Raw genomic sequence first — 26,628 nt, 5'->3', positions numbered from 1 at the left:
AGAGCAACTTAATTGTTGCAGAAATGTGCAGATGAAAACAGTTTTTTGCAAATGAAAGCAGCTTACAGTCCACATATACTTAACCACTGCTGTCTTTGCTGATACTGAGGACATAGTCACTCAGATAGATACATGTGATTAAGTTGCCATAATTGAATGATTTACTGTCTATCAGTACAGCTGTGGCAACGGACTACACAATTACTCTCAGCATCTCTCAATTCTGAGATAAATGTGGTAGTTTTAAAGAGCTTTCAGTCAGTGTTGATTATTAACACCTTTTATTTATAAAGAACAAAGAGCTCTTTTTTCCCCACAGCTTGCAGAGTTCTTCTGCCCCATGACTGAAATTCAGCTACCGAGATGGGATGCAGCAATTACATTGTTCTAAATAATCAACATCAGAGAAAAAATGGGCAGGGGGAAAGCAACTGCTTCACAACAGCAAGTGAACTGCAATTTCTCCAACTGCAACCATGCAAGCAAATTATGCAAGTTCTCATGCTCAAATCTGCCATTCTTACTTTTAAACATGGCACAAGAAATAGGGGATCTCAATCAAAATATGGCATCTTAGCAATAACCCAACAAAAAGATCTATCCTAGAGAATTGATTCAGGTCTCATTAGGGAGAAGGAAACCTCCAGTGGCAAATTTTTGCAGTGAAGTATAGATGGATGCTCCACTTACTCTTCTTGATATCCTGATCAAATTTCAACCAAGATCAGGTGAACTGTGGACCATAATCTTTTCAATTGCTGTAGATTCTCGAAACTTCTATCTCCAGCTGGCCATAGGATTTTAGAAGTAGGCCTACCATACACATAGATTTCTGAGCACAAAAACAAGAATTCAGCCACTTATGATTTCTGAATCTCACAATGATTGAATAGACAGAAATCTAAACAAGGTTATGGGCATCTGCAAATACTGAATAAAGGCACAATGCATACTGTAGGTATGTTACAAACAATTCCACCCATGTAGTTTGAATTATTTAGATTTAAAGAATACACAGATGAACACAATTTCTGCAACAGATCCAAATCATCTGCTTTATCTGTAAGCTTGTGTACTTTATAAACCAGATGTTTAAAATCCCAGCTGCACCACATATGCTAAGTGCTACACATCATAGCCACATACACTTTCTTTGTAGCAACCTTCACCCGAATTATTTCAATATTTTAAAGGCTTTCTTGCACTGGGGAACCCTAAACTGAATTTGGAGTACTGAACACAGACTGAATTTTGGAGTACTGAACACAGTACTCCAAACGTAGCCTCAAAAATGTCAGACAGCATGATATTCACTTTCTTTGATTTGACTACTTCATTCTTACTAACACAGCTCAGTATTCAATTAGCTTTTACTGTTGCAAGGGTGCATTGCAAACTCAGATTCAACTGGTTTTTACCCCAATAAAACACCCATCCAAAACCTTTTTCCTCCAAAGCCATTTCACAGAATGACTGAGGCTGGAAAGGACCTCTAGAAGTCATTTGGTTCAACGCTCCTGTTCAAGCAGTGGCCATGTCCAGACAGCTTTCAAGTATCTCTGAGGATGGAGACTCTACAACCCCTCTGGTCAACTTGGGCTAGTTCTCAGTCACCCTCACAGTAGAAAACGTGCTTCTGGATGTTCAGAAGGAATCCCCTCTGTTTCAGTTTGTGCCCATTGCTCTGGTCCTGTCAATAGACATTACAGAAAAAAGTCTTCCTTGCATCCTTCCTGCATGGATGTATATATATTGATTAGCCCTCTATTCTCCAGGTTGAACAGTTACAGCTCTCTCAGCCTTTCCTCATAGGAGAGATGCTCCAGACCATTAATCAACTTTGTGGCCCTTCACTGCACACTCTCCAGCTGATTCCCAGCTGGACAAGATTATTCTGTACCAGGTGCAGGACTTGGCATCTGTCATCACCTGAACCTCACAAGGTTTCTGTTGGTCCACTCCTTCAGCTGGTCATGGTCTCTCTCAGTAGCAGCCCCACCCTCCAGCACAGTGATCATTCCTCTCCAATTTGGCGCTATTCATAAACTTACAAACAATTTTTTGTTTCATTGTTAAAAAATTAGTAAAAGACACAACAACAGTACCAACCCTTAAAAAATAAAACTTATAATCACGTACCAGTAAGACATTGAGCTATAGACTTTTAAATCCAGCTGTCCATTCAGATTTTCAGTCAATTTATGGTCCACTCATTCCACCTGTTACCTCTACATATTGTAACAATATTATGGGAGATTATACCAAAGGCCCTGCTGAAGTGATGATAAATGACATCCACTGCTCTCCTCTCCAGAGCTGACCATCTAACCACAGACAGCAACCAAGTTGGCTGTGTACAGTTTACCCTCACCAACTCCATGCTATCTCTTCTCAATTACTTTCTTGCTGTTTTGTTGTCCATTCACAGGAAATTTTATCCATGTTTTAAAGGATTTTCCTTTATAAACTTGTTCTACTTTGCCTTTCCTTTTCTTATAAAAAGCTGCAGATGTTCAACATGAAATAAGCTTCTGCATAGAAATAAGCTGAAAGCAGTGCCTTTCCAAACTATTCATGGCATTTCATGAATAGATGAAAATAAAGACAGTTTTATGTGTCCTTAACAGGCACTGTTACAAAGCCAATAGAAAAGTGTGTTAGAAGTCAATTCTGATTATAAGAAGCCTCTTACAGACGTTGGCAATACATGCCAACACTGGGAGAGAAAAATCACTAGTACATTAAAAAAAAATTAAGGTTACAATGAGGACTGGGGGAAGATAAAGACAAAGAGATTGGACGTAGGAGCTTTTTGTTAATGTGTCCTGAATGACTGAAAAAAGAAATCAAACTTTAGTGTTATTGATATCAACTGTTTACCCACTTTGGGCACTGGTATTAACTTTTTGACCTGGTATTTTTAGTAAGAAACTCCTAAGTTTATCACCAAATTCAATACAGACAAAGCTAATAGCCTTTTATTTCCTTCATTAAATTTACTTTGGGCATATGGCAACAATTTGTGATTAATCAAATTCCCTCTGTCTTGGAAGCCACTTTCTCCTATTGCTTGGTAGATCTGTAACAGGTCAGCAAATCATTTTTTATTTAAAAAACAAGAATATGTTATAAAACAGATGCAACAGCTAAAAACATTCAGACATTTTTTTGAAAGTGACAAAATGTTACATTGACAAGTTTGTCTTTATCCAATTAACTAATAAATCCCAGTCTCTTTCACTAGCCATTCCTGTGTTGTATAACATTATCTAATAGCACATGTTATGCCTATTGTTCTCATTACAAACTACAAATTAAGGAACAGAGTGCCTTTTAGGATTACTCATGCTAAGAAGTTTGGCATATATAATACATCCTCCTAAATCTCAAAATGACTCAAGATACAGTTATAATACTTAGCTCTTAATCCTACCATCCACTTTAACTTGCTTAGTTAACCTGAAGATAAAATTAATTTCCACTGAATAGGAGTCTGCAAAAATATTTAGCTACCTCGTTGTCTCCTTTTGTTTGCCCTCTTATAACCCCAGTTGCATGCATGAGTTTAATGGTGTAGGATTGTTCTTAATTTCCTCCTTCTACCTTTTCCCCCCAGGAGGCAGCTGTTCTGAAAGCAACCACTCTATCTACCATGTGGATATCCAAACAGCCTTTACTATTTACTATGATTGCTTTTCTTAACTCAAGACACAAAGCCTGGAAACAACCATCTGTTCTCGAGAGTTACTCAGTTATATAAATGCACACTCTTGCTTTGCTTTTTATGTCAACTCTAAAAAATTAGCTACACACCAAAATTAATGTATTAATATCAATTAAGTTTAGATTGAACAGACATTCAACATTTTTGAGATTTATTAAACAACCACCTAAAAGCCATATATATGTATGTATAATTTTAAGAACAAAGATTCAATTAATTTTATATCATGGCTATAGATACAATTATCAGCATTTATACTATACCTGAGCTCCATAAATATATTTATCCAGCATTTTGCCTCCTATCGTTTGTCCCCCTACATCCCAAACTTGAAGAGTAATATTCAAATTTCCTGGAAAAAAAATTATACAGATATAGTGTAACTTGGAAAATTTAGACACAAATATATTCAACAACAATAGCTTTTAAGAAGTATACAAGAAATAGGAATTAAATATCAAACCAAAAATTATTGTATCATTTGGGAAAAAAGTCATTTGTGTCCAACTAAATTATTAACATACAGTAAAACTACAGCTAGTTATTAACATATCTAATATTAACAGAAAATAATTGGAATTGCATAAAGTATAACACTCCTGACTAGAAATTACATAACATATTCCACTGACAAAACATGTAAAACTTCATAAAGAACGTTCTGTAGTGTGGTACTTGGAACTGAAAGGTAACACAATGAATGCCAATTTATCCACATTATTTCATACTGTGTGTCCCTTCCTCAGCCCCTCTCCAAATCTTCCTTACAATCAAGAAGCGAGAAGAATCTTCATGGTAACTTCATTTTGGAAGTGATGCTACCAACAGTACTACCAACAGTAGTATACAGTTACAGAATTATATACTTGACAGAGTAAAAAAATAGAAATACTGACACACATCTAAGTTGAGGGTGCAAACTATGATTACTTCCTTCACTCACCACTTCAAAGCACAAAGCTAAATTGGACATGATTTACATAATTTCATCTTCGAAGAATCTACACCAAGAATAGACCTTCCTTTCTACTCTAAATGATTTTTAAGCTATGTTGCAACTGTTAGCAGGTTTTTAAAAACAAAACTAACAAAAAAATCACTGAAAATACAGAGTATTTAATATCCTACAAATCATACATATTCTGCAAGCCAACTCAGCAACTCACAGATCAAAAATACACACAGAAAGGTATGTCACCATGTACAGACAAATATATTAAAGTATGATTTCTCACATTTTGCATGGTAAGAGCCGTTTTCAGAACTGTACTGATTACCTGGGAGCACCAAACTCTAAGATTAAGGACTGACAAAGTTTTTTCTAATCCACATATAACTCACATGACATGTTAATACCAATTCTACATACTCACAAATAATCACAACTGCCTATTAATTTTACTCCTAGATGTAAAAACATGCAACAAATTTCACACCACAACAACTGAAAATCAAGTGAAAACGAACACATTATTTTGGGTTGGTAAGAAAGACATATTCTTACTTCAACCACTTTATGTAGTTGACACTCTGATTTTATACCACGTGATCCATAGAGCTGTAAATTTATAACTAACATGCTCGCATTGGTTACACAAGGGAATGTGCTCCATGGAAATGTGAAATCAACCAGCAAATTGTAACTATACAGCTGAATGTATGCTACTCGTGGTGTTATTTTTATAATGCACCTTGCTTTAATCTGGTTAAAAGAGCAGATTTCCAAAACTACTACCTTGGTCTCAAAAATATAGAGATGAATGTGAGACAGTACTATTAAGCTACACTGAGTTTTATGTAATAGTAAGAGGATTTCATGGAGAGCTTAGAAAACACATCATAAACACTCCAATTCAATAAAGGCAACCTTTTATAGTCAACAAAAAGCTTATTTGTTTTGATAGCACATATAGTAAGTATTAATTAGTTAATTATTTTAAAAGCTTAGAACATAAATGATTGCAAACAATGCAGGAAAGTCTTCCATAAAGCACCTGGCATGGATAAACTAATGCACCCACAGTCTGAAAAGACTATACATCCTCAGTGGGTAAACAAGCCATGCAGGCTCAAAGGCTCACCATGCTGCAGTATTCTACCCCTATGTATTCTACTGGAAGTCACATGTCATTCATGTCAGCTACTCTGAAAAAAAAAAGCCCTTTATAAATACTATCACTTTTAAACAAAATAATTTTCAGATGCCTAATTTTGTGTTCAAGTGCTCTAAAAAATTTCAACTTGATTTTTCCTCCTAAGGAAGTAAGTATGCACAGCATACTGGGCTTTGTATCTGGATAATTGCATGGAATAACATGAGAAATTTTAGTGCAATAAATTAAATAGTCTAACTATGACTGTCCAACTAAAATATCTCCTATTACAAATTATTTATTCTGCTTCATTAACAACAGAAAAAAGAAACAGGGGAAAAAAAAAGATTGGTATGTTCATTTAAAGTGAACTCCTCCTTAATTAGGACCTCACTAACTATGAAATTCATACTGATCATTTCCTGTGCAAAATGCTTCATTTTCCCTTTTATTTCAATTAGGTTCTGTAATATTTGCTTTGTGCTCAGATTGATTCTGGGGGAGAAAGAAGGATGTTAGGATTATTCTGACAAAAAGAAAAACTGCAGGCAATTTACCTAGCAAGTGTTTAATTAACAACTCTGATAGTAGCACATACAGTTTTCTGCACAAAGTTTGAAATCTTTTATTTTTTCAATTTAACAGGAACATACAAACATACAACAAAACAAAAAAAAAAAGCATAAGACAGTTCTTAGAAACAGTCTTAATACACCAATAAAAATAACTGAAGAATCCCATCAAAATAACATGCAATACACTGATAAGGAACAAGAAAACTCCAGCTCCTCTTTTGTCTGTAGAAAATGCACACAAGTGTAAAGCTGAAATACACGAGGCAGCCCAGCGCGGGTGTGTAGACTGCTTCTGGTATGAACTGAAGCCACTGGGCTGCTGCAGCACTGACCCTGCAGGAGGACACTTGGTGCACTGGTTAACCTTATTTGAAGCGCTGCACAGTCAAGATGGAACTAAAAACACAAGTCTGACCACTTTTTACACCAATGACTTTTAAAAAAATCCTTTTAACAGAAGAATCCTGTTTACTGAACTGCACCCACAACCTCCCAAAAAGTATACAACTATGGCTCTTAAGAGTCTCTATCAGCAGACTCTCTGACTAACAGATACACTATTTAAGCACTAAAATCTACACCATGGTTGCATCCAGACTATACAAGATTCTGCATCAATAAATATGATGAAACCGATTTGCACTTTAAAAAAAGTATTTTGAACAAACTGCATGAGGTGAATTTTTCATGTTGGAACACTGAAAGTCACATTGTTCAAAATTTATCAAAGGATTTCTGATTTGTATTAAACTCTATTTTACAATGTAAAGTATTTAATATTTTCACTGCAAAACTGCATTAGTTACTAAAACAACTGGAGACAAATGCCACTTTTATCTTAAAAAATAAAAAAAACCCAGAAAAACAGTACTTTATTTTATAAGTTGCAATGTATTTCAATGTGGCCTAATGTAAACTTCTGTGCAATTCTAGAAACCCATAATTTTAACTTCTGGAATCTTTGTTTATGTTGAAGAAGAAAAAAATCAACTACTGAACCATAGTTATTCATCAATTCTCCTACTGAATAAGTGAAATTGAGTCTTTTTTTCCTACTGATACACACATAATTTCTGTGCAGTGGTATGAATTAACCTTTCGAGTAAACACAGCAGCTCTGCAAACCCAGAAATAATCAAGAAATTAGAAAAATGCACTTACTAAAGTAACGTTTCCCATTCCAGTATTTAGAAATGCTACCTCCCTCCCTCTCACTTCCCACAACTAGTCCAGTTTACCTATAAAACAGAGAGCCATATATACCTAAACACATATATAGGCATAGGCAAAACCAGAATGACAACCTACAGAAAAATGTTTCTTCCTGAATATGAATACTAATGCTACTGTTTTGAGGAAAACAGATGTACAGACTTTTTGGTGCTATTTTTACCTGCATTCTGATTTTATTACAAAATAAACTATGAATGAATGAAATTCACACACAAAATAAACTATGAACAAAAATGAATGAAGCAATAGTTGATAATTTTCCAAATTTTCTACTCAACAAGAATATTTAGAATCCCAGCAATGTACTAGTAGCTTCTGTATGCTTAACAGCTGGAAAAAAATTTGCAAAGTACAAGTTCTCAGCATGCACACTGCATGATTTGTGTACACATTCCACTTGCAAGTACTGCTGTTAAGTATTATGCACACTGGTATTTTTAGAGGTATGAGCAGGACAATAAAAAAATTATTCTGTTGATTTTATGGAGAAATAAGCACTGGAATTTGGTACTTTATCACTCACCAGATACTAAAAAAGTACAGCAAAATGGCCTAACCATAACAGTGAATACAGAAGTAGTGTGAAAAGATTATTCTGTTTCACTTAAGAAAATATATAAACATAATGAAGAAATTATTTGCAATATATATTTTTAAAAAAAGTTAAAGAACTGCATATATTTTCTAATAACTTCAGGTTACAGATAAAATGCTTAATTTCTGGGTTTGCTTCCCTCCCCACCCTTCACAAGGAGAAGACAGAACTATAGAACCTGCATCAACTTTATCAAATCTCACTACAGCTTTTAATAATTACATATACTTTTTCTAACTTCTGATTTCTGAATCCAGAAGTAAATGTTTTTAATTATATACTTGCATATTTAGACTATGAGTACACAAAAGTCAGTGAAAAGACATATTTTAAACCCCAATTGTTCAGAGACAAACTTAACCAGCAATTATTCTTTTTTAATTATTTCTTTGCATTTTCCACACAGTGTGCTGCAACTGGCATCTAAATAGTTTCTTTCCTGTCGTGAAGTGAAACATCTTGAATGCTCAAACTGTATTTTTATGAGTGCCAAGGGACCCTAAATTTTAGTGGTCTATTAAATACCAGCAATTTCATGCTGCCTTGCATAAAACAGCATTCGCATATTAGACCACTGTGAGTCCATAGCTGCATTATGTTTCTCTCACACAACTCAAATATGAATTGTGTATTTCATTTAAAAACATATATATTTCTTTCAAAATACATATACTTTTTCAATTAATATGTTTAAAGTTCCATTTCATTGTTGTGTGTTACACTAACCACATGGAAAGTGAGTGCACTCAAGCAGGGATAATAAAATTCATCAATATAGATAGCATTCCTTTTATTTGAATTCAGTGCTTTACTTAGAGACGTAAGTTGAAAATGCATAACTCTTTGTCACCTGGCAAAAATGTACAAACAAAATATTCTCTGAACAACCTAATTTACTTTGCCATAAAAATCACTGCACTAACCTTATTTAGTACACATTACTCTGACAAATCTGTTTCTGCAAGTCTTGCTGCCACCCAACCTTTCAGTGTTAGTTTTTATTCTCTTACCTGGCAATAATATCCTTTTCAAGAAGAAGTCCAGTCCTATGGTTTGTTTGTACTGTTTTCCAAATGTTTCTTGAGCAAAACGTGTAGCTAAGGATGTCTAAAACAGAACAGTATCAAACTGTCATTTTAAACAGCAATAAACTTTATGTTAACCCAGAAGTATGAAATACAGTTAAGCACTTTTTAAATCAATGAATGCTAACAGTGTTCATGGACTTGGATTGACAAGCACTCCAGTCAGTTTCAACATAATAACAGGAGGTGGCAAAGGCTACTAATTTATGCAAAAAGAAGCAAGGTGCGTATTTGCTTTGATTTCAAAAATACTGTAACAGTCCTATAACAAAATGTTACACAGATTTTCATAAGGTATCATTAGTATGCTCAAACTGACACAAATCTAAGTGGCACTATCTGTACCTGAAGATCTTAGCACTTTTAAAAAGCATTCATTTCCAAAACAAGGGTCCTCCCCTAGTAAAGAACACCATGATCCCAGACCTCTTTCTGGGAGGGAATAGAGATCTGCACAGTGCAGAATCCCGCAGGGGGCTCCTAACTGTGCCAAGATTTCTGCCTCTGTACATCAGTTTCAGGATCAGGGATTACAGGAACTCTGCGATGGGAAGGGTACTTTCTTGCACACAGAAAAAAAAGCTGAACTCATATAAGAATGCATATTTAAAGAATCATTCCTTTCAGCAGAACTTTGAAAACTTATTTCTTCAGTTCGTATTTTGTGGATTTATGAAAGCAAACCAATACATTGTTGACATAACAATAAGCTTTTACTATATACTGCTAAAAAGATACAAAACTAACCTAGATTAACTACTGAAGCAAGGCATTTATATTCTGTCAGTAACAATTTTGTGGCAATTTAAGGTCTCCATTCAAGACAAAAATTAAAAAAAAAAAAGGTGGGTGGGAGTAGAAAAGGAAAGAACACAAAAAGCCCACAAAACAGAAAAGGAGAAAACAGTGGTACAATCATAAATAATATGGAAATTTGTATTGTGAAAAAAATTAACACTAAATATTAAAAATTATAAAATACAACCCACATCAAAATAGTGTACACTTAAAAATCTCTTGTTGACATGACATTTGTAAATATAAATACAAATTAACTACAGAAAAAAATAATCTAAATATTTATTTACCTATTTAGAGAAGGAAAAATACTAAGAGGCTAACAAAACCCTTACACTGTCTGAGAAAACTCAAAACGGGCCAGAAGGGCTTTTTCTTGCCAGTTTTCCATTCATCAAGACCTGAAGAGATGAGTTACTCCAACTGTTACCAGAAATTGCTGTTAAGAGCACATTAAGTCAAAAATGCAAGAGCAAAATAATGCCAACAGTTCTGAGATATGACAATAGGCAAGGTCTATGAACAGAAGGTTATAACAAAGATCTAAATTAGGCTAATGATGTCGAATGTACAAACTTTTTTTTTGCATTAAAACATGATCACCAGAGCTCCAGCATTAAAGCTCTAGTATGAATAGGCAAACATTTATTCAACTATTAAATTTGCTTTTAAGTAAATAAAACGAGATTTACTGTTTTCATGTTTCTATATCATACTTATATTCCTATCACTCCCATATATATAATGAATTATATGATATCAGAAGATATGTTTAGGAAACAATCCAATAAGTCAGTTACAGCTTATGGCAACATTTTCATTTACTTCACTGAACTCAAGCCCCAAGAGGATTAAAAATAAATAAACAAATGGGGAAAAAAGCAAGTAAACTAGAAATAGCATAAGTATGCTTATATATTTATATCACTGTGGAAAGGGGGAAGACCACAGAGGATGAATCGTGCGAAGATTCATCGTGCCTCAGGATGAATCGTGCTTCAGCTATGTGACAGTAATACTAACAACATACACAAAATAAAATTCAATACAGATTCAGACTGCAGTATTGAAGAGTCAGTAGAACTGATTCATTTAATCCCAACAGTTAGCATGTCAAGATTACAAAGACATTATCTTTAATCTGTCATGACCTTAAAGATGTAGATGAGAACAAGATGGCTGCATGAATACACCATTCAGTCTTCTTGAAATGTACCTTTTTGGAAAAGTAACTAGAGCCTAGAGTACAGGTACAAGGATCATTTGACTATATCATCAAATTCTATATTCTTCAACACACTAATTTAGATCCTCATTAAATAAGTAACCACTCCCTTCTTGTTTTAAAGGCTCAGTAAATATTAGTTTATCATTCCATTATACTCAATGTTCCCTGAGGACTTCTACAGGTGTTAGTAAAAATAAATGATATACATTCAATTAACAGCCAACCTGTAAGAGCAGGAAGTAATCAACAGCATGGCAAAGTCCACTTAAACAGTTTTTCTCTACTGTGCTCTTGAATGCAAAGGAATTTATAGCACAAAATCATTGACTAACTCCCTTTTAAATTTTTTCCTAATAAATGTTAGAGCTCAAAGAAGGTGTTGGATTACCAGTCTAGGGTCCTCTATTTATTCACAAAACAAGCATTTATCCACAAAATGCTAAGAGCAACAGTCCAAACTTCTTTACAACAATAAACAAAGAAGTTATGTCAATGCATATTCAAGTACCTTTACAATGCAAATACTCCCTTCAAATCCCAGAAGTGTTCACTGCCATGCTTGCCATAAAAGATTTTGCTCAACAGTTTTAACTGAGAGGATATGTTGAATATAATCTATATAAGAAATAATGGAAGTTAAATAATGGTTCAGTAGAACTTTAGTTGTAAAAATAAATAAGTAATCAGTGATTGTTTTTTAGAAAGGTTGCGTTCCATACAATTCCACCCCTTAATGTTGGGGTCAGAGAACAGTACGATAGCACAAAGGCCTTGTTCCTTTGCCCCTCTACCAAGACAACCAGGACACCAGCTTGCAGGGCAGAATTTCCAGCTAAAATTCCATCAGTTTGGAAGGTTCATACACTTGCCTTAAATACTCCAAAGTGAAGGTCGACATCCTATTCTAAATATCAATACACTATTGAAGGCTGGTGTTAAAAAGCCCCTCCTTTCAGACAAGAAAACATCTTTGGGTGCTAACGTACAGCAACCAAGATAGCAGTAAAAAAAAAAAAAATACAGTATTCTAAGCGCAAATTACAATAGGATATTTGGCAAGGTGTTTTTGAAAGAAGCAAAGACGGAATTCAACCTTACATGAAAGGCATGACAGTTTCTCACTTCTGTTTTTCAATGTCAATAATTCGGTATGAACTGCTGACATGCTGTTCCTAAAGGCCTACATAATGAGTAAATAGGAAAAAAATCAAACAATATCTATTAAATAAACTGAAAAATCAATAAATTGAAGTAAATTGAAAGTCAAACAGAACAAGCAATGATAGCCATCTCTGAAAATGACTATTCACCAGGGCAACCAGAAACTTGTAGAGAAAACCCCACCAATGACAACTCTTTGAGTAAAGTCCTACAGAATAAAGTTTTGAGAAAGCAGTGATAAAGTGTAATATCATAGTTGGAAGAAAGAAAACTAAACCCAAAATTCAATTAGATGCAAGCACATAGTTCTGAAGCCATGAATTTGCACCAATGTACAAACTTCAGCCACTAATTGAAAATCCACTTTCCAAAAAACCACGTCTCTATCCCTTCCCTCACTCCCTTCTAGAACGTCAATGCCATTATCCATGCACAGCTACACCCATCCCTCAGTTATGTCCTATCCGAGTGGCAAAAATTTTAGGACAAACAAAATAAAAACAAACACTAGGCTAAATAATGAAATGCTTTAACTGCCATAAAAACACACAGCTGTCCAAGCTGATGTCCTTCCATCCCACTCCTAACTACTGATGCAACTTTGTTCACTGAAAAAGTGAAAATTATCATAACTTCTTGACATTTGACGTAGATCTATTTGATGCAGCTGGGCCAATCAGCACAGCACACTTCATTCAATTTTCCATTTGCAAGACTCAACAGTGACAACAATATTTTTGTCACCATCGATGAAGTTTTTGAGCCTGACTGTAACAAGACAATTCAGAATTGCCACAATGCTTAAAAATCTGGTATCCTAAAAAACCCTAAAGTAAGCAGGACACTACTTTTTATGCCAGCCTGTTTTAGCTCCTGCAAACTCCCATACCAGCTTGAGCATTCATTCTTTCATTTTCATCATCCATTGTTAACAGAAGGAAAAGGTAGGCTGTTTCTGCTACCACACTTCAGTCCCAGCTACAACAGATAGCAAATAAACAGAACCTCGGCACACCTATTTTTCAGGACCTCCCTTCCCATGAATAGCTCCAGGATTTGCTTCCACAGGCCCAAAACATTTTTCAACAGTAGCAAATCATAGCATTCTACCTCAAATCAGCATCCTTGTATATTTCAGTATTAAGCCAATCTGTGCACAAAAAGAGTAGAAATACTTGGATCATAACATTTTTTTTTCAATCCATACTAGTAATGCTGGTTTATTTTAATGGAAAATCATTTCGGCTCAGGAAGAGAGGGCTGATTTAAAACTTAGACATGTAAGGCTGCTGTGTCTATACGTGCCCTTCCTATACACAAAATCAAAGAGCCAACTGCTATTAATAATTGCTGTTTATTTTCATCTCACATTGTCCCCACTTCTGATTGCTTTTTAGATTTTCTTAGTTTGTCTAGTTCATTAAAATCATTCTCTATTATCTTCTGACTAACCAGTCTTGCTTCCCTCAATTTTCTTTTTCACAGTTCACCATTACCTTACCATCTCTATTTTATTCTAAGAGTTTTACAGATTCTGCTCTGTCTCACTTCTCTTATGCTTTCTTCCATTTTTACTCTTCTCTACTTGAGTTTGCTCTGGCAGTGCTTATTGCTACCCTTAAAATTCTAGGTCTCCAATTATCCATTCAATCACCTCAAAACAAATGACTAGAAGCACAGCCTCCCCCCCTTGCCTCACAGATAGAGTAATTCCTTGCTAGGGTAAGTACAAATACTACCCTTAGCTTGAACTGACACTGATTTGTTTTTAAGCTGCCACTAATCCTTGCACAAGACCAGAGTCACATTGCTTCTAAGCAATAGATGAGGAAAACAGAAAGCAAGTTTCCACCTGACCCACAACAACAATTTTTTTTTCTTTTTAAGAGGGGGCAAAAGACAGAAGTCAAATGTGAACACCTCATACTAAACACAAGATACAGTATTCCAGACATATCCCATCATTTTCTACACTCCTCCAGTCTCATGATCCCAGAGTGACAGAGGAAGAGAAAAACTAACACCTTGCACAGTAAAAGAGATTTTAAGTATGCATGTGTGGAAAGACCAGCTACAATCCAGATGTGCAAGCCAGGCAATTTAGAGTTGAAAACACATAGACATACACGTTTTAACAAGTAAGCAGAACAAGTAGCCAACAAAAGAGAGGAACCTCAACAATTTAGACTTCTGAGGTGCTTGAAATAGCACTAGGTACATTTTATCTTCCCATTCCATGACCCAATTGCTTCTCTGTTTTTACAAGACCTTACAACAAATCTGTTATGTCATGTGTGTGCTGCCAGGCCATTGGGATGGCACGAAGGAGCCTCTATTACAGCATCATCTAGGGGGGACAGGAGGAAAAGCAGCCCACCAGAGTATTGCTGCTGTTCATGCTCAATAACCTGCCCTGGAAGCATGAGATTCCCAGAGTCAGCAGGAGATGCAGTGAGTGGCAGCTCCTGTGAGAGAGGTAGGAACCACCAGGAATATACATCAAAACTCAAGAACGCTTGAAAGCCCACGTTTGGCGAGAGGGCTTGCCACAAGCTGCTCAACAGCAGTAGTGAAAGGACTCTTCAGTTTTAATTAAAAACTCCTGGGAAATGCTACCAGTGAAGCAGCACTTCAGCTGTCAATTCTGTGCATTTATTATGCTCTCATCACACAGCTGGTTGGCATTGCCCATCTACTGACTCAGATGAACACAATACCACTTCAGACTGGGCTTAGAATTGCTGGAAACATAAAAAAATGTTTTGTTTCTTCATAGAGCTCTGAATAAGTGAGCAAAACCACATGTACTCTCACTAAGAGCTTATTCCTATTAATTTAAGGCAGTTCATTTAAATATTCATTTAAACTTTTCATATGAACTGTGAGTCAGGCAGAACTTCTTCTCCCTATAATTTCAGAAGTAAACGACAGAGGAACAAAACTGCATACTTCAAGCACACAATAAATTTAAGTGTATCTCACAAAATTATTTGGGCTCCATATGACAATAGATATGTTCAAGTGTATAGTTAAGATCAGTTACTACTTTAATGGTTAAGAAAGCAGCCCCTCTTTTGCCTTCTTTGGTCTCTCCTTCTCAAAACTTCTCTTTCACAAAGAGAAATTTGTTGGATTATTGTATGATTGTTTTATTGTCTGATTATTGTTGAAAAATAAACTTTTATAAACAGGATTTCATTATGGTGATTATAGATAGGGGAAAAAAAACAAAATCATAAAAGTTACAAACGAAAACTAAATGGACCCAGCAGTGCCTTTTCAAACTCTGGAATACTAACTCCGCTAGATGCAAACTGTTCTGTCCAGCTCGGGAGGTTGGTAGCTCTGCATCCAAAACGAAGGGCACCTGCAGACCCTTCTAAGCGACCTTCCCTGCTCGTCCTTTCGAGGGGAGCCGCGAATCCACGTGCTCCAGCCCGGCCCGAGCCCTCCGCGCCCGGGGCACTGCAGCCACCGAGAACTTTGGGCTATTCCAGCGACTCCAGCCAAGGAACTCCTGCCTCCAGCGCGCCATCAGCAGCGCACGGGGATCAGAAGGAAACTCCGTCAGCACCACAGGAGTTACGTTATTCGCCGCTCCTTTTCTTACGGCTCAAGAAAATTGGATTACAGTCGTGTACGTCTATTTGTTGACGATGCCTCCTCGGGTGCGGAAGCCCCGTCAGAGGGTCTGGCTGCCGGGCACGGCGCGGATACCGGCGGGAAGCCCGCGTCTCCCGTGCAGGGCCTGGAGCCCAGGGGGAGCAGCCAGCCGGGTATCGCGACAGCGGCTGCGCGACAGACTGGAAGCCGCCGCGGGCTGCTCCTTCCTCAGCAGCAGCCAGGGGCAGCGTGAAGGGGAAGGCCGGGAAAGGGCTCGGGGCACCGCGGCGAGGGAGAGGAGCTGCCGGCGGGGCCGACACTGACCTTGCCAGTGGTGCCGTCCCCCAGCACCACCAGCTTGAGCTGGCGGTCTGGACTCTCCTCCTCCTCCGAGTCTGACATGATCTCTATGGTCCCAGCGAGGAATAAGAGGCTGAGAGCAGCCGGGAGGAGCCGGGTGCAGGAGCGAGGACAGGACAGGGGGAAAAGCGAGCGCCGCGCTCACGAAGCCGGCAGCGACGGAGAAACCAGCGCCGCCATCTTCGGCGCGCCCGCCGTCGCTATGGCCCGCGCGGGGCGAAACCAACCACAGCGCTGAGGGAAGGGGGGGAAAGCGGTAGATTGCGGGCGGAAGCTACAGCGACAAGTCCAGCAGCTGCTTCGGGACACACCCACTTCTGCCCCCTCAGGGTGATGAGATGGTTCAGCCCGGCTCGCGGCCGCACGCCGCGGTGCCTTGGGCTCCGCAGTGACGCCAGGCGCGGTAACCGAGCAACGGGGGGCGGGGCTAGGGTCCGGGTGTCCCGCTGCAGGGACGGGGCCGCCCCGTGTGGGACTGCCCGGGGAAGCCGCTGGGTGTGGCTGTGGCAACTAAATATGGCAACTACGTTGTAGAGCCGCTGAATGGTTTGTGTTGAGAGGGTCCTTAAAGATCATCTCGTTCCAAACCCCCTGCTATGGGCAGGGACACCTTCCACTATCCCAGGTGGCTCAAAGCCCCATCCACCCTGGCCTTGAATACTGCCGAGGATGGGGCATCCACAGCTTCTCTGGGCAGCCTGTGCCAGTGCCTCACCACCCTCACAGTGAAGAATTGGTTCTTGATATCTAATCTAACCCTCCCCTCTTTCAGTTTAAAGCCAGTCCCCCTTGTTCTATCTCTACATGCACTTGTATGAAGTCACTTTCTGGCTCCCATACCCCCGTTAGGTACTGAAAGGCCACAGTAAGGTCACCCTGGAGCCTTCTTTTCTGCAGACTGAACAATCCTAGTTCTAAGGACTCCACCACTTTCTTACACAATCTCAGAACTTTTCTATCCATATAGGCAATCAGTAAGAAAATTTACCGAGGTAGCCCTCGGCAGGGTAGGCTGAAAACCTAGCTGAGGTAGCTGAATTTTAGACTGTTACTTTATCACGCGCCATGGCCGTGGAGAACAGGCTATAGACTCCTCTTTTGCATCAGCCTTCCCCGTGTTTGAAGACTGCCAGTGTCCCTTTGGCCTGTCGTCTTTCCCATAGACTAAACAACTCCTCTTCAGTCAGTCTTTCCCTGGGTTGTCTTTTCTAGACTTCTGATTATTCTTGTTGCTTTCCTTTGGCCTCTCTCCACTTTCTTGCAGTACTGTGCCAAAAACTGGATACAGTACTTCTGTTGAGGCCCTGGGAATACTGAGTAGAGTGGAAGTATTACTTCATGTGTCTTACATACGAGACTCCTGTTTATATATCCCAGTATGATGTTTGTTTTCCTGACGGTATGACATTGCTGACTCATACCAATCCTGATTTACTAAAAAATCCTCTGAATCCTCTCTTGTTATTGGCATTTCATAAATGTTGAAGCTTTATTTCTGTTTCACTGTAGTGCTTTCTGCTTTTCCCCATTGATTTGAATCCTGTGTTTCAGGCTACTTCCATAATTTGTCATATAATATTATATAATATTATATATATATAATTTTATAATATAATATAATTTTATTTATAATTTTGTCCTCCAAAATGCATACCAGCCATCCCAGCTTGGTTACATCTGGAACTCTGAGATCTATACTCTATTCAAAAGTCATTAATAATGATATCCAATAGTACCAAGTCTCTGCAAGCCTCTATTTGACATATTTTTCCAGTTTGAGTGACAACAATTCTTTGGGCATCATTTATATGACAATTTGAACAGAGGCAGCTGGAACTCTTTAAAATATTGATGTATTTTACTGGATTCAATAACAAGCTAAGAATTTTTAGAACAACTTTGTATAATGCCTGCATAGAGATCAAACCTGTTTCAGTCTCTTTCAGGTTTTCTTTATGAAATGTATGTCTGAAATTTCCAATATTATGAGTGCACTGTTTTACTCAGTCCTCAGCAGGATTAAGAAGTTCCTTGTAAATCATGTATTCATGTGTTTGCACAATTGAGGCTAAATGCTTTCCCAATGACATTCTGGGAAAAAAAAAAAGGAGGGGGGGTGGTACACCATAAAGTACTTTAAATTCTAATGGAAAACGAGACACACACCTTTGTCACTCCATACTTTGAATCAAATTAAACGTGTCATTCATTAACTGTTTTCCACTTCAGATCATCTTTTAGCCTAATTGTACTGCAAGTTCTCTTAACTTGGCACTTCAGCAGGATCAGCATCAGGGCTCAGCTGAACAGCATTTCTTGGAAGGAAGAGCAATAGGGACAAACGTGAAATTTTCCTTAATGATTTCTGACCTACTGAACAGTTGTAAAATTGGCATTAGACATTTAAAAGCTTCACTTCTCACTCCAGGGCAGACACCTGATTGATAAACCAATGTTGGTGGAACTGCTCATATTTCTGAAATTCTGCCTCAGCCACATTAAGAAAAAAGTACGAAATATTAATTTAAAGCTTTCTGATGCTCTTGAGGAGAAGTAGGTTCTATTTAACCCACAAGATGAGAAGCTGTGTGTGCAAAAGCAGAATGATGAGAGAGCAAGGTGCTCCAGGTGTCCAGACTATGTGTATTTTCATTTGAAATACCACAAAGAAATGTGTGTGTTCTAATACAGATCCCAAAATTTAATTTACTTCTTAAATTATATTAGTTTTTCCTTCTCAAATTACCCAAGCTTATTAAAAATCAGCATCATCATCTAAATGAACGTGCAATATAGAAAAAGCTGTTTCATCTTCATGGGCTTAGATTTGTCTTGACCCTGTTTATCTGATCTATTTAAATAAGCACTTAGATACTAAAGCATGATTTTGGAAATAGAATGAATACTTGGTGTGGATAAACGTGTGCTTGCTGTTGACTACCAAGAAAAATGAATGGAAACTACCCCAGGAGATAGTAATGCAAATGGACAACTCAGCCCCCCAAAACCTCCCTGCATAAGTCTATGAATGATGGGGATGTACTAAAATCCTTTTTTATTATACAAAAGATCAGTGTACAAGAAAAAGCTGCCTGGTGGAGTTAATGCTTCAGCAATAATACTACCAAAGAGTGTTGTTTACCATTATTTAACTTTACTAGCATAACAGAGCAAACAATCTGACTGCAAATCTTTACACATCTTGCTTGCGATGTTCAGCAAGTGCATTAAGAGTGTGGTGTAATTTTACGTAGAGTGATACAAATTTTTGCTACCAACACATCCCCTCTGGGAGGCTTTCAAATTGAACTAGTTTTGTCATTGCCTTCTTAACTAAATATGGATAGCATTTTACAGATGAAATGAAGCTAGTCTTGAACTTTTTGATACTTCACAGTTGAAAAACACTGGAATTAATAAACAGAACACTGCTGTAAAAAAGAATCATTGATGGCAGTGTACAAATAATTTGAGACTTACGCATTTTTTAAATACTAAGAAAAAAGTCCTTGAGCAGTTACTTTGAAAAGTACCTGGGTCACTTTTCAGTGAAAAATAAATATATATTGTTAAATAAATATGTATTTTTTATTTGACATTCTGTCTGTATTTTGATAGTTGCTCTTTTGGGTTTTTTATTATACTTTCTATATACTTTATATTATTTCTTCATGATGAAAATTCACTGCTAATCCACTGGTAATTGAGAATATTATGAATAATAACTGAGATGACAACAATTTTAAAATTCCCATATTTCATTAAGGCTACAAACAAGAAAGTAATTGCATCCTCATTCTCTGTCAAGTTTTGGCCTATTACTTTACTTGACCATTTTCTTCTGAGTTAAATCGACTTCTTAATATGTGAAACAAATGGTATAGATAGTTTTCTATATCTGTATTTCAAAAAAAGTGAGGAAACAGCTATGTGACTTCATTTCAATTCCCCTCATTTCAATAGTTCTTGATCAGTAGAGCTGTGGGCGTTTGAAAACACCTCTCAGGAGTCCATGGAAGGTTGCTGAGAAAAGTAAACCCAGAAGACTTATATTGAAGTTACACAGACTTTAACTTGAGGACTTTGAAGAGTCTGTAAGATTGTTTGTTGCTGCTGCTCTATGCCATTACTATATCTTCCACCTTTATCAGCTGGGCAGTGATTTTAATAAATGTTTTTACTTATTTTAGTTCTTCAGGGTATCACTGAAGTTGTTTCAGTTCAGTTCTAGTTGCAAAGGCTTGACTATTTAAAGGCTTGGTAACTCTCCCTAAGTGGAGTCACTGCAACTGCTGAATGAGTTTTGGAGAGACAGAAGTAATAGAGTGTGACAGGAGGGGCCAGAGATGTTTAGGAGAGGAGACAGGCAGTGGTGGAGAAGTCAGAGCTTTTATGTAGGTGAGGAAGAAGGGCTGGAAGGGGAAATCTGTGGGAATTTCTGAGGGTCAGAGACAAGTGTGGGAGTTTTTAGTATTCACTCTTCTTAGTCCACATCTTCTGTGCAACGTCTTCCTCCATCTCAGGAGACACAGCGAGGCACTCAGCTCACTCCTCATCTGGGTCAAAAGGAACTTTCATTCCTGGCACCGGTGAATTTTGTGCTGCTCTTGGATGTCACTAGTTGCCTCCTTCACATTTTCCCCAACAAACCCCTGGTTACATTTTTTCAGTGCAAGCCATTGTTTTTCATTTCTGCTCACGTTTTGAGCTGGCAGTCAGAAATACTCTGGTTTTTTTTTTTTCTCCTGTCATTTTGTTCCAGTTTAATTAGAAAACCATTTTTGGTAATTCATTTCAGTTTGAAGAAGAAATAGCACAGTTCCAGTTTTGGTTCCTTTGCCCCCTTGTTCTTAAGTTGGCCTGACTAAACAACTGTGGCATACACAGTCAACCGTATTTGCAAATGCAAACTGTACAAATGCAAACTAGAACTCTGTGAATGTGGGAGGGGTTTTTTTAGAACATTCTATAAGGTTGCATTCCCTTCATGCAAGTATCTACAAAAGCACCAAAAATTATTACCTACATAGGAAATAGATGTATGCTTCTCCCAAGCTCTGAGAAAAAGAATGAATCAAGCTGAATGAGGTGGAATCTGCGCTGAGAGTAAAAGGAATAGCATGTGTGAGAGCCTTCAACCTTTTTGCCATCCTCTTCAGGAATGCAGGGTCATTAGCTACCGAGTCATCTGTGCTGTCCTTACAGCGCTTGATGGAAACAACACATTTCTCAGAGTGATTGACATGAACTGTGTCCTCTGTTACCAATACAAGACATTCTTTTAATTTTTGTTCTGCTTTTTCTTCCCATGATTATACAACAATACTCATTCTCTTTTGAGTTTCATTCATACCAATTTTTCTATTTCCAGTCTCTGTAGCTGGGATCTGTAGATGCTCCTCTTCTTCAAGGTGGAAATTGACATTACATTTGTTTGAATGAGGAAAGTGTCCTTGAAAAGAAAAATAAAATTGTTGCCACAAAAGTGGAGTGTGCATTTAAAAAGAAAACATATTTACTTCCATTATAATGTTGATTTTGCCACCCATCTCTGGAGCAGAGTAGAAAGCAGCTGTTGGTTTTAATTGCACTACAGATTTGCAAATAAAACCCAAACTGTTTCTTCTTCATCAGTATCATCTCTAATGTCTTTACCAGACAGTGTTTTCTTCTGCACTGCCTGATGACTGTGCCTTGAGTGAAACTCTGATTAATGTGGCTGACTAGCCAGACCACTGAGTGGAAATGGTAAATAATGACTTGTTTTTATACATGTAAAAACCAGTTCCTACTCAACTTGGAAATCCTTGCTTTTGGAAGGGCATTCTTCCATCTTGCATCCTGCTAACCTAAGGTCACTTAAGGAGTAACTGTTTCAAATGCTGTTGATTACAGTGATGTAAACGTCTGTGGCCCAGACACTGCAGTGAACAAGACTTTCCACACAGGAATATGGTTAAGCTGAAGGCCGCAACTTTTATGAACTACATTCCCTAATAAAACAGGGAAGAACCACTAGCCAGCTGCTCCCCACAAACTACCCAGTAAAACAGAACCAATGAGGTTCACCGAGCATGAGACGGTGGAGGCCAAGCTAAATGTTTAAGAGAAAGCTGACCGCATCCTCCCTCTGGCAAAAGTGACCAAGGTATGTGGTCCCACTGAAACTATCTCCTCCTACATTGTCTGTCCTTGGGAGGGGAGAGAAAAGAAATGTCAGCAGTAACTTTAATTTGTGTAAGGCGCTACCTTTTTGCCTGTATTGGGGAAAGAGAAATAGCTCACTGACATCTGGCTAGTACTTAAGACATGATCAGTAATTCTAGCCACAGCTAACATGAAAAACACACATTGGAAACCTACTCTCCAGTTGTGTGAATGGACAAACAAGTTCTCTTGTCTTTTCACTAGCTGAATTTACTAATAAAGCCACACCACGTTTTCAGTGTGGTAAACACTTTTTCTCACTAAAGCACACTATCCAACTCAGAGTATAAAGGCCAGCAACAGCCAGGCTAACAACAACAGTTACAGAAAGACAAGGGGTCTTCAGAGTAAGAATTATTTTATAAAGGAATTACATCTAACTTCTACTGAGACAGTCATGCAAATTTGGAATTTCCCACATGAACACAGACGATCACTGGGAACTCCTGTTTCTTGTCTCCAAACCTCAATGCTTGTTGGAATAATGGAGAAAGCTGTCTTTCTCACAGTCTTGACCTGTTACCAGTTCAAAACAAAGTCTTTTTTTCTTTTTTTTCTTTTTCCTTTTATAACAGCATGGAAAATCCAAAATTGTTTTCTAGCATGTACTGCATGTTTGGAAGGACTCACCTGAATCACTGGTGTCCTGTTGTTGAATTCCTGAAGGAAACCATCGAGTTCCATCACAAAAGTAGGCAAGCCATTTGCCCTCACCACTCTTCCTGGAAGTTTGTTCTAGAGCCTGGTGGTTTTTTTCTATGTTGTGTGTTTACTCTTAAAATTCTTTCCCCAGTCCTGCTGATGGTGGAGTGTGCAAGAAGCTGCATGGGGCTTGGTTGCCAGCTGGGGTGAAACCACAACACCCCACCTGACAGAGAAGCTCCCACCCAGTCACTTGCTCATTCTCCCTCAGCAGGAGTGAGGAGAGAATCAGAAGGACAAAATCAAGAGATGAAGGTTGAGATAATGACAGTTTAATAAGTGAAACAAAGCTACACACACAAGCAAATGAATTTTTTTTTTTTTAAAGGGAATTAATTCCCATCAGCAGGAAGATGTTTAGATACTTCCTGGAAGGCAGAGCCTCAGCACGCCTATTTGGGAAGACGAGTGCAATAATCTCAAACGTCCACTTTCCTTCTCCTTTTCCCCAGCTTTTTTTACTGTGCACAACAATTGCATTTGCTTTTTATCACACAGAAATCACATTTCCAGTAGATCTAACAGCCATCTCATTCTCCTTTTAAACTTTTAGCTATTAAGTCTCATTTTCCCCTGAAGATTTAGTTGCTAGTTCCAAGTGCATGACTTTGCACTCTATATGGCTGTATGACATCAAGGGTTTCAGGCCACAGTTATCCAGTTCTCTTGGCCCAGTATCTTGAGTCTCTGCTGTAGCTTCCCAAAATCCTCTTACCAGTTAATCAGCTTGATCCTGCTTTTTTTGGGCAGCTCATTAAGAAATGCATTACACAATGTTGCACCTGAAACTTACTGCTCAGGTAGCCCACCCCCTGCAACCTGATACTTCTTCCAGTAACATCCATTATAATCTTCTCTTTATCTAAGTCTCCCATCTTCACCTTATCTACTTATTTCCACTTTTCTGCCTTAATGTGTAGCTACTCTTCATGAAAATCCACATAGTTTATATCTACCTATGGTGGGTTGACCTTGGCTGGGTGTCAGGTGCACACCAAAGCCACTCTGTCACCCCTTTCCTCAGCTGCCCAGGGGAGAGAAAATACAATGGAAGGTTCATGGACTGAGATAAGGGCAGGGAGAAATCTCTCACCAACTACCATCATGGGCAAAACCAGCTTAACTTGGGGAAATTAGTTTTATTTATTACCAATCAAATCAGAGTAGGAAAAAGAAATAAACCCAAAACCTAAAACACCTTTCCATCATCCCTCCCTTTTTTCCCAGGCTCATCTTCACTCATAAATTCTCTAACTCCTTCCTCCAAGAGGTGCAAGAGGATAAGCAATGGGAGCTGTGGTCAGTTCATCACACACTGTCTCAGGGAGGACCCCTCACACTCTTTCCCTGCTTCACCGTGGGTTTCCAAGGATCACAGCTTCCTTCGAGGATCTGCCTGCTCCAGCATGGGGTCCTCTAGGTGCTGCTGGTGGATCTCTGCTCCACCATGGACCTCAACAGACCACCTGCCTCTCCAGGGTCTGCACTACAGGCTGCAGGGGGATAAATCTCTGCTCTGGTGCTTGAAGCAGCTCCTTCCCCTCCTTCTTCACTGACCTTGGTGTCTGCATGTTTGTTTGTCTCACATATTCTCACTCTGTTCTTCAGATGCACTTGTGCAGGTTTTTCCCCCTTCTCCTTAAGTCCTAGAGGCACTGCCACTGTTGCTGTTGGCTTGACCATGGCCAGTGGCAGGTCCATCTTGGAGCCAGCTGGTATTGGCTCTGTCGGACATGAGGGAAGATTCTGGCAGCTTGTCAGAGAAGCCACCCCTGTATGTCCTCCCGCACCCCCCGCTACCAAAACCTGGACATGCAAACCCAATACACTGCCATGTCTAAATTGCCCATGTCTAAGAAATCTTTCAGCAAATCAACTGTCACATTAATATGACACATGAAGTAAACCTGTGTTGCAATGCATCCTATTTTTCACTTGCCTAAAGGTCCTTATTAACATTCTTTTTAACTTTGAACTATATGCCAAAAGAAATCCCTTGGAAATATGTCAATTAAAGCCAGAAATATGTCAGTTATTAAAATATAATTATATAATTTAATATCTATTAAATATATATTAAATTATATAATTATAATTATATAAATTATATAATCTATCAGTCTGTGAAGACTGTGTGAACAATTCAGAAGAAGACAAACTCAATTTTCTGAATAAATTCTTAATTGCAAATGCTTTTTCAAGACTCCCATGATAGTGAATATATCCCTTTCAACACTTTTATGATCAGCTTCCACAGCAATAACTATTCACTATTGATCTTCATCCAAGGAGCCGCACACACATGAGTTGAATGAATCTTGACATTGGAAACCCACTGCAATCCCCTTTTTGCCAAGTCTAGATGACCTGCTCAAAGTCATATATGTTGTCAGCCTCAAAGGCAAGAAAAGAGCTCAGAGTTTCCTACTTTGACCTCTCCAAATATACTTTTATCTCCAGCATTAAACTGCAAATATTATAGTCATGACAGCGCAGTTCTGTGTTCACTGGGGCACATGCCAACCATGCTTTCAAAGTGCTCAAAGCTAATTAGTTCCCTAGACTCCTAGACTTTATTGGACTGGTCACTGTAGAGCATCTACTCCTCTGCTTCTCCACTGCACAACCTCATCTATAAGTACTTGGCAGCTGGAAGGTACTGATGATCCAGTACAGTTGTCTATCGTATTGTATAAAATTGTCTCATTGTTCCTTGCTTGTGCCCCATGACTGTGGCAAATTGCTTTCCTTTTTCCCTAGATTGCAATTTGCAATTTTTAAGGAACAAATATGATCTATTGGCTGTACCTGTGTCCATCACCTAGGGAACTGAGATCCTCATGTCTGACTACAGATTTTAGCTGCTGTGAATATTCAAACAATGCAGTCAGGTGTATAGCTCATACTGGGGTTATTTGATGTACACTTTCCTGTGAAACTTTCATGGGAGAGGTAGGTTTGCAGTGACTGCAGACACCCAAGACTGATTTTCTTGAGCAGACAACTATTCCAGTCCAAAATTATATATGTGTGAAATATCTGTGAAGTGTCATTTAGTATCTTCCAACTCAGCTATGTCCTGTCGTTAGAGTCTATATAAGATACAGTACTCGAGAGGATGAAGCCTAGTGTTTCCTCCACAAACCAACCAGCCAGCTATCAGCTGTGCCACTTCATTGCCATGTCAGCAAATAAAGGCAAAGTACTAACCACCCTAGTGTGCTTCTCCAGAAAATGATCCCCATCTGAATAGTTTAATGTAAC

At 38.3% G+C, this 26,628-nt stretch overlaps 1 protein-coding gene across 3 annotated transcripts in view; it reads right to left on the bottom strand.

Annotated features, from left to right (window-relative positions):
• Nucleotides 1–16,678, bottom strand: part of RAB28 (RAB28, member RAS oncogene family) — a 61,719-nt gene extending 45,041 nt beyond the window's left edge. Inside the window, exons 1-3 of one of the 3 annotated variants that reach the window (XR_005601775.1) lie at nucleotides 16,420–16,678; nucleotides 9,231–9,327; nucleotides 3,988–4,076 (exon numbers count right to left, since the gene is read on the bottom strand). Coding sequence is in view for 2 of the 3 variants with exons in the window: in XM_039551097.1 (XP_039407031.1) it covers nucleotides 3,988–4,076; nucleotides 9,231–9,327; nucleotides 16,420–16,497 (264 nt within the window). In the remaining variant the exon portion in view is untranslated. The remainder of the gene's footprint in view (nucleotides 1–3,987; nucleotides 4,077–9,230; nucleotides 9,328–16,419) is intronic. The other 2 variants (XM_039551097.1, XM_039551098.1) reach the window with 2 other exon arrangements.
• Between the last annotated feature and the right edge of the window lie 9,950 nt (nucleotides 16,679–26,628).

The sequence above is a fragment of the Corvus cornix genome, chromosome 4, assembly GCF_000738735.6.
Source record: "Corvus cornix cornix isolate S_Up_H32 chromosome 4, ASM73873v5, whole genome shotgun sequence".
Taxonomy (NCBI): domain Eukaryota; kingdom Metazoa; phylum Chordata; class Aves; order Passeriformes; family Corvidae; genus Corvus; species Corvus cornix.
Note: the sequence above shows the minus strand (reverse complement) of the source record. Positions and strands in the feature narration are given on the sequence as shown.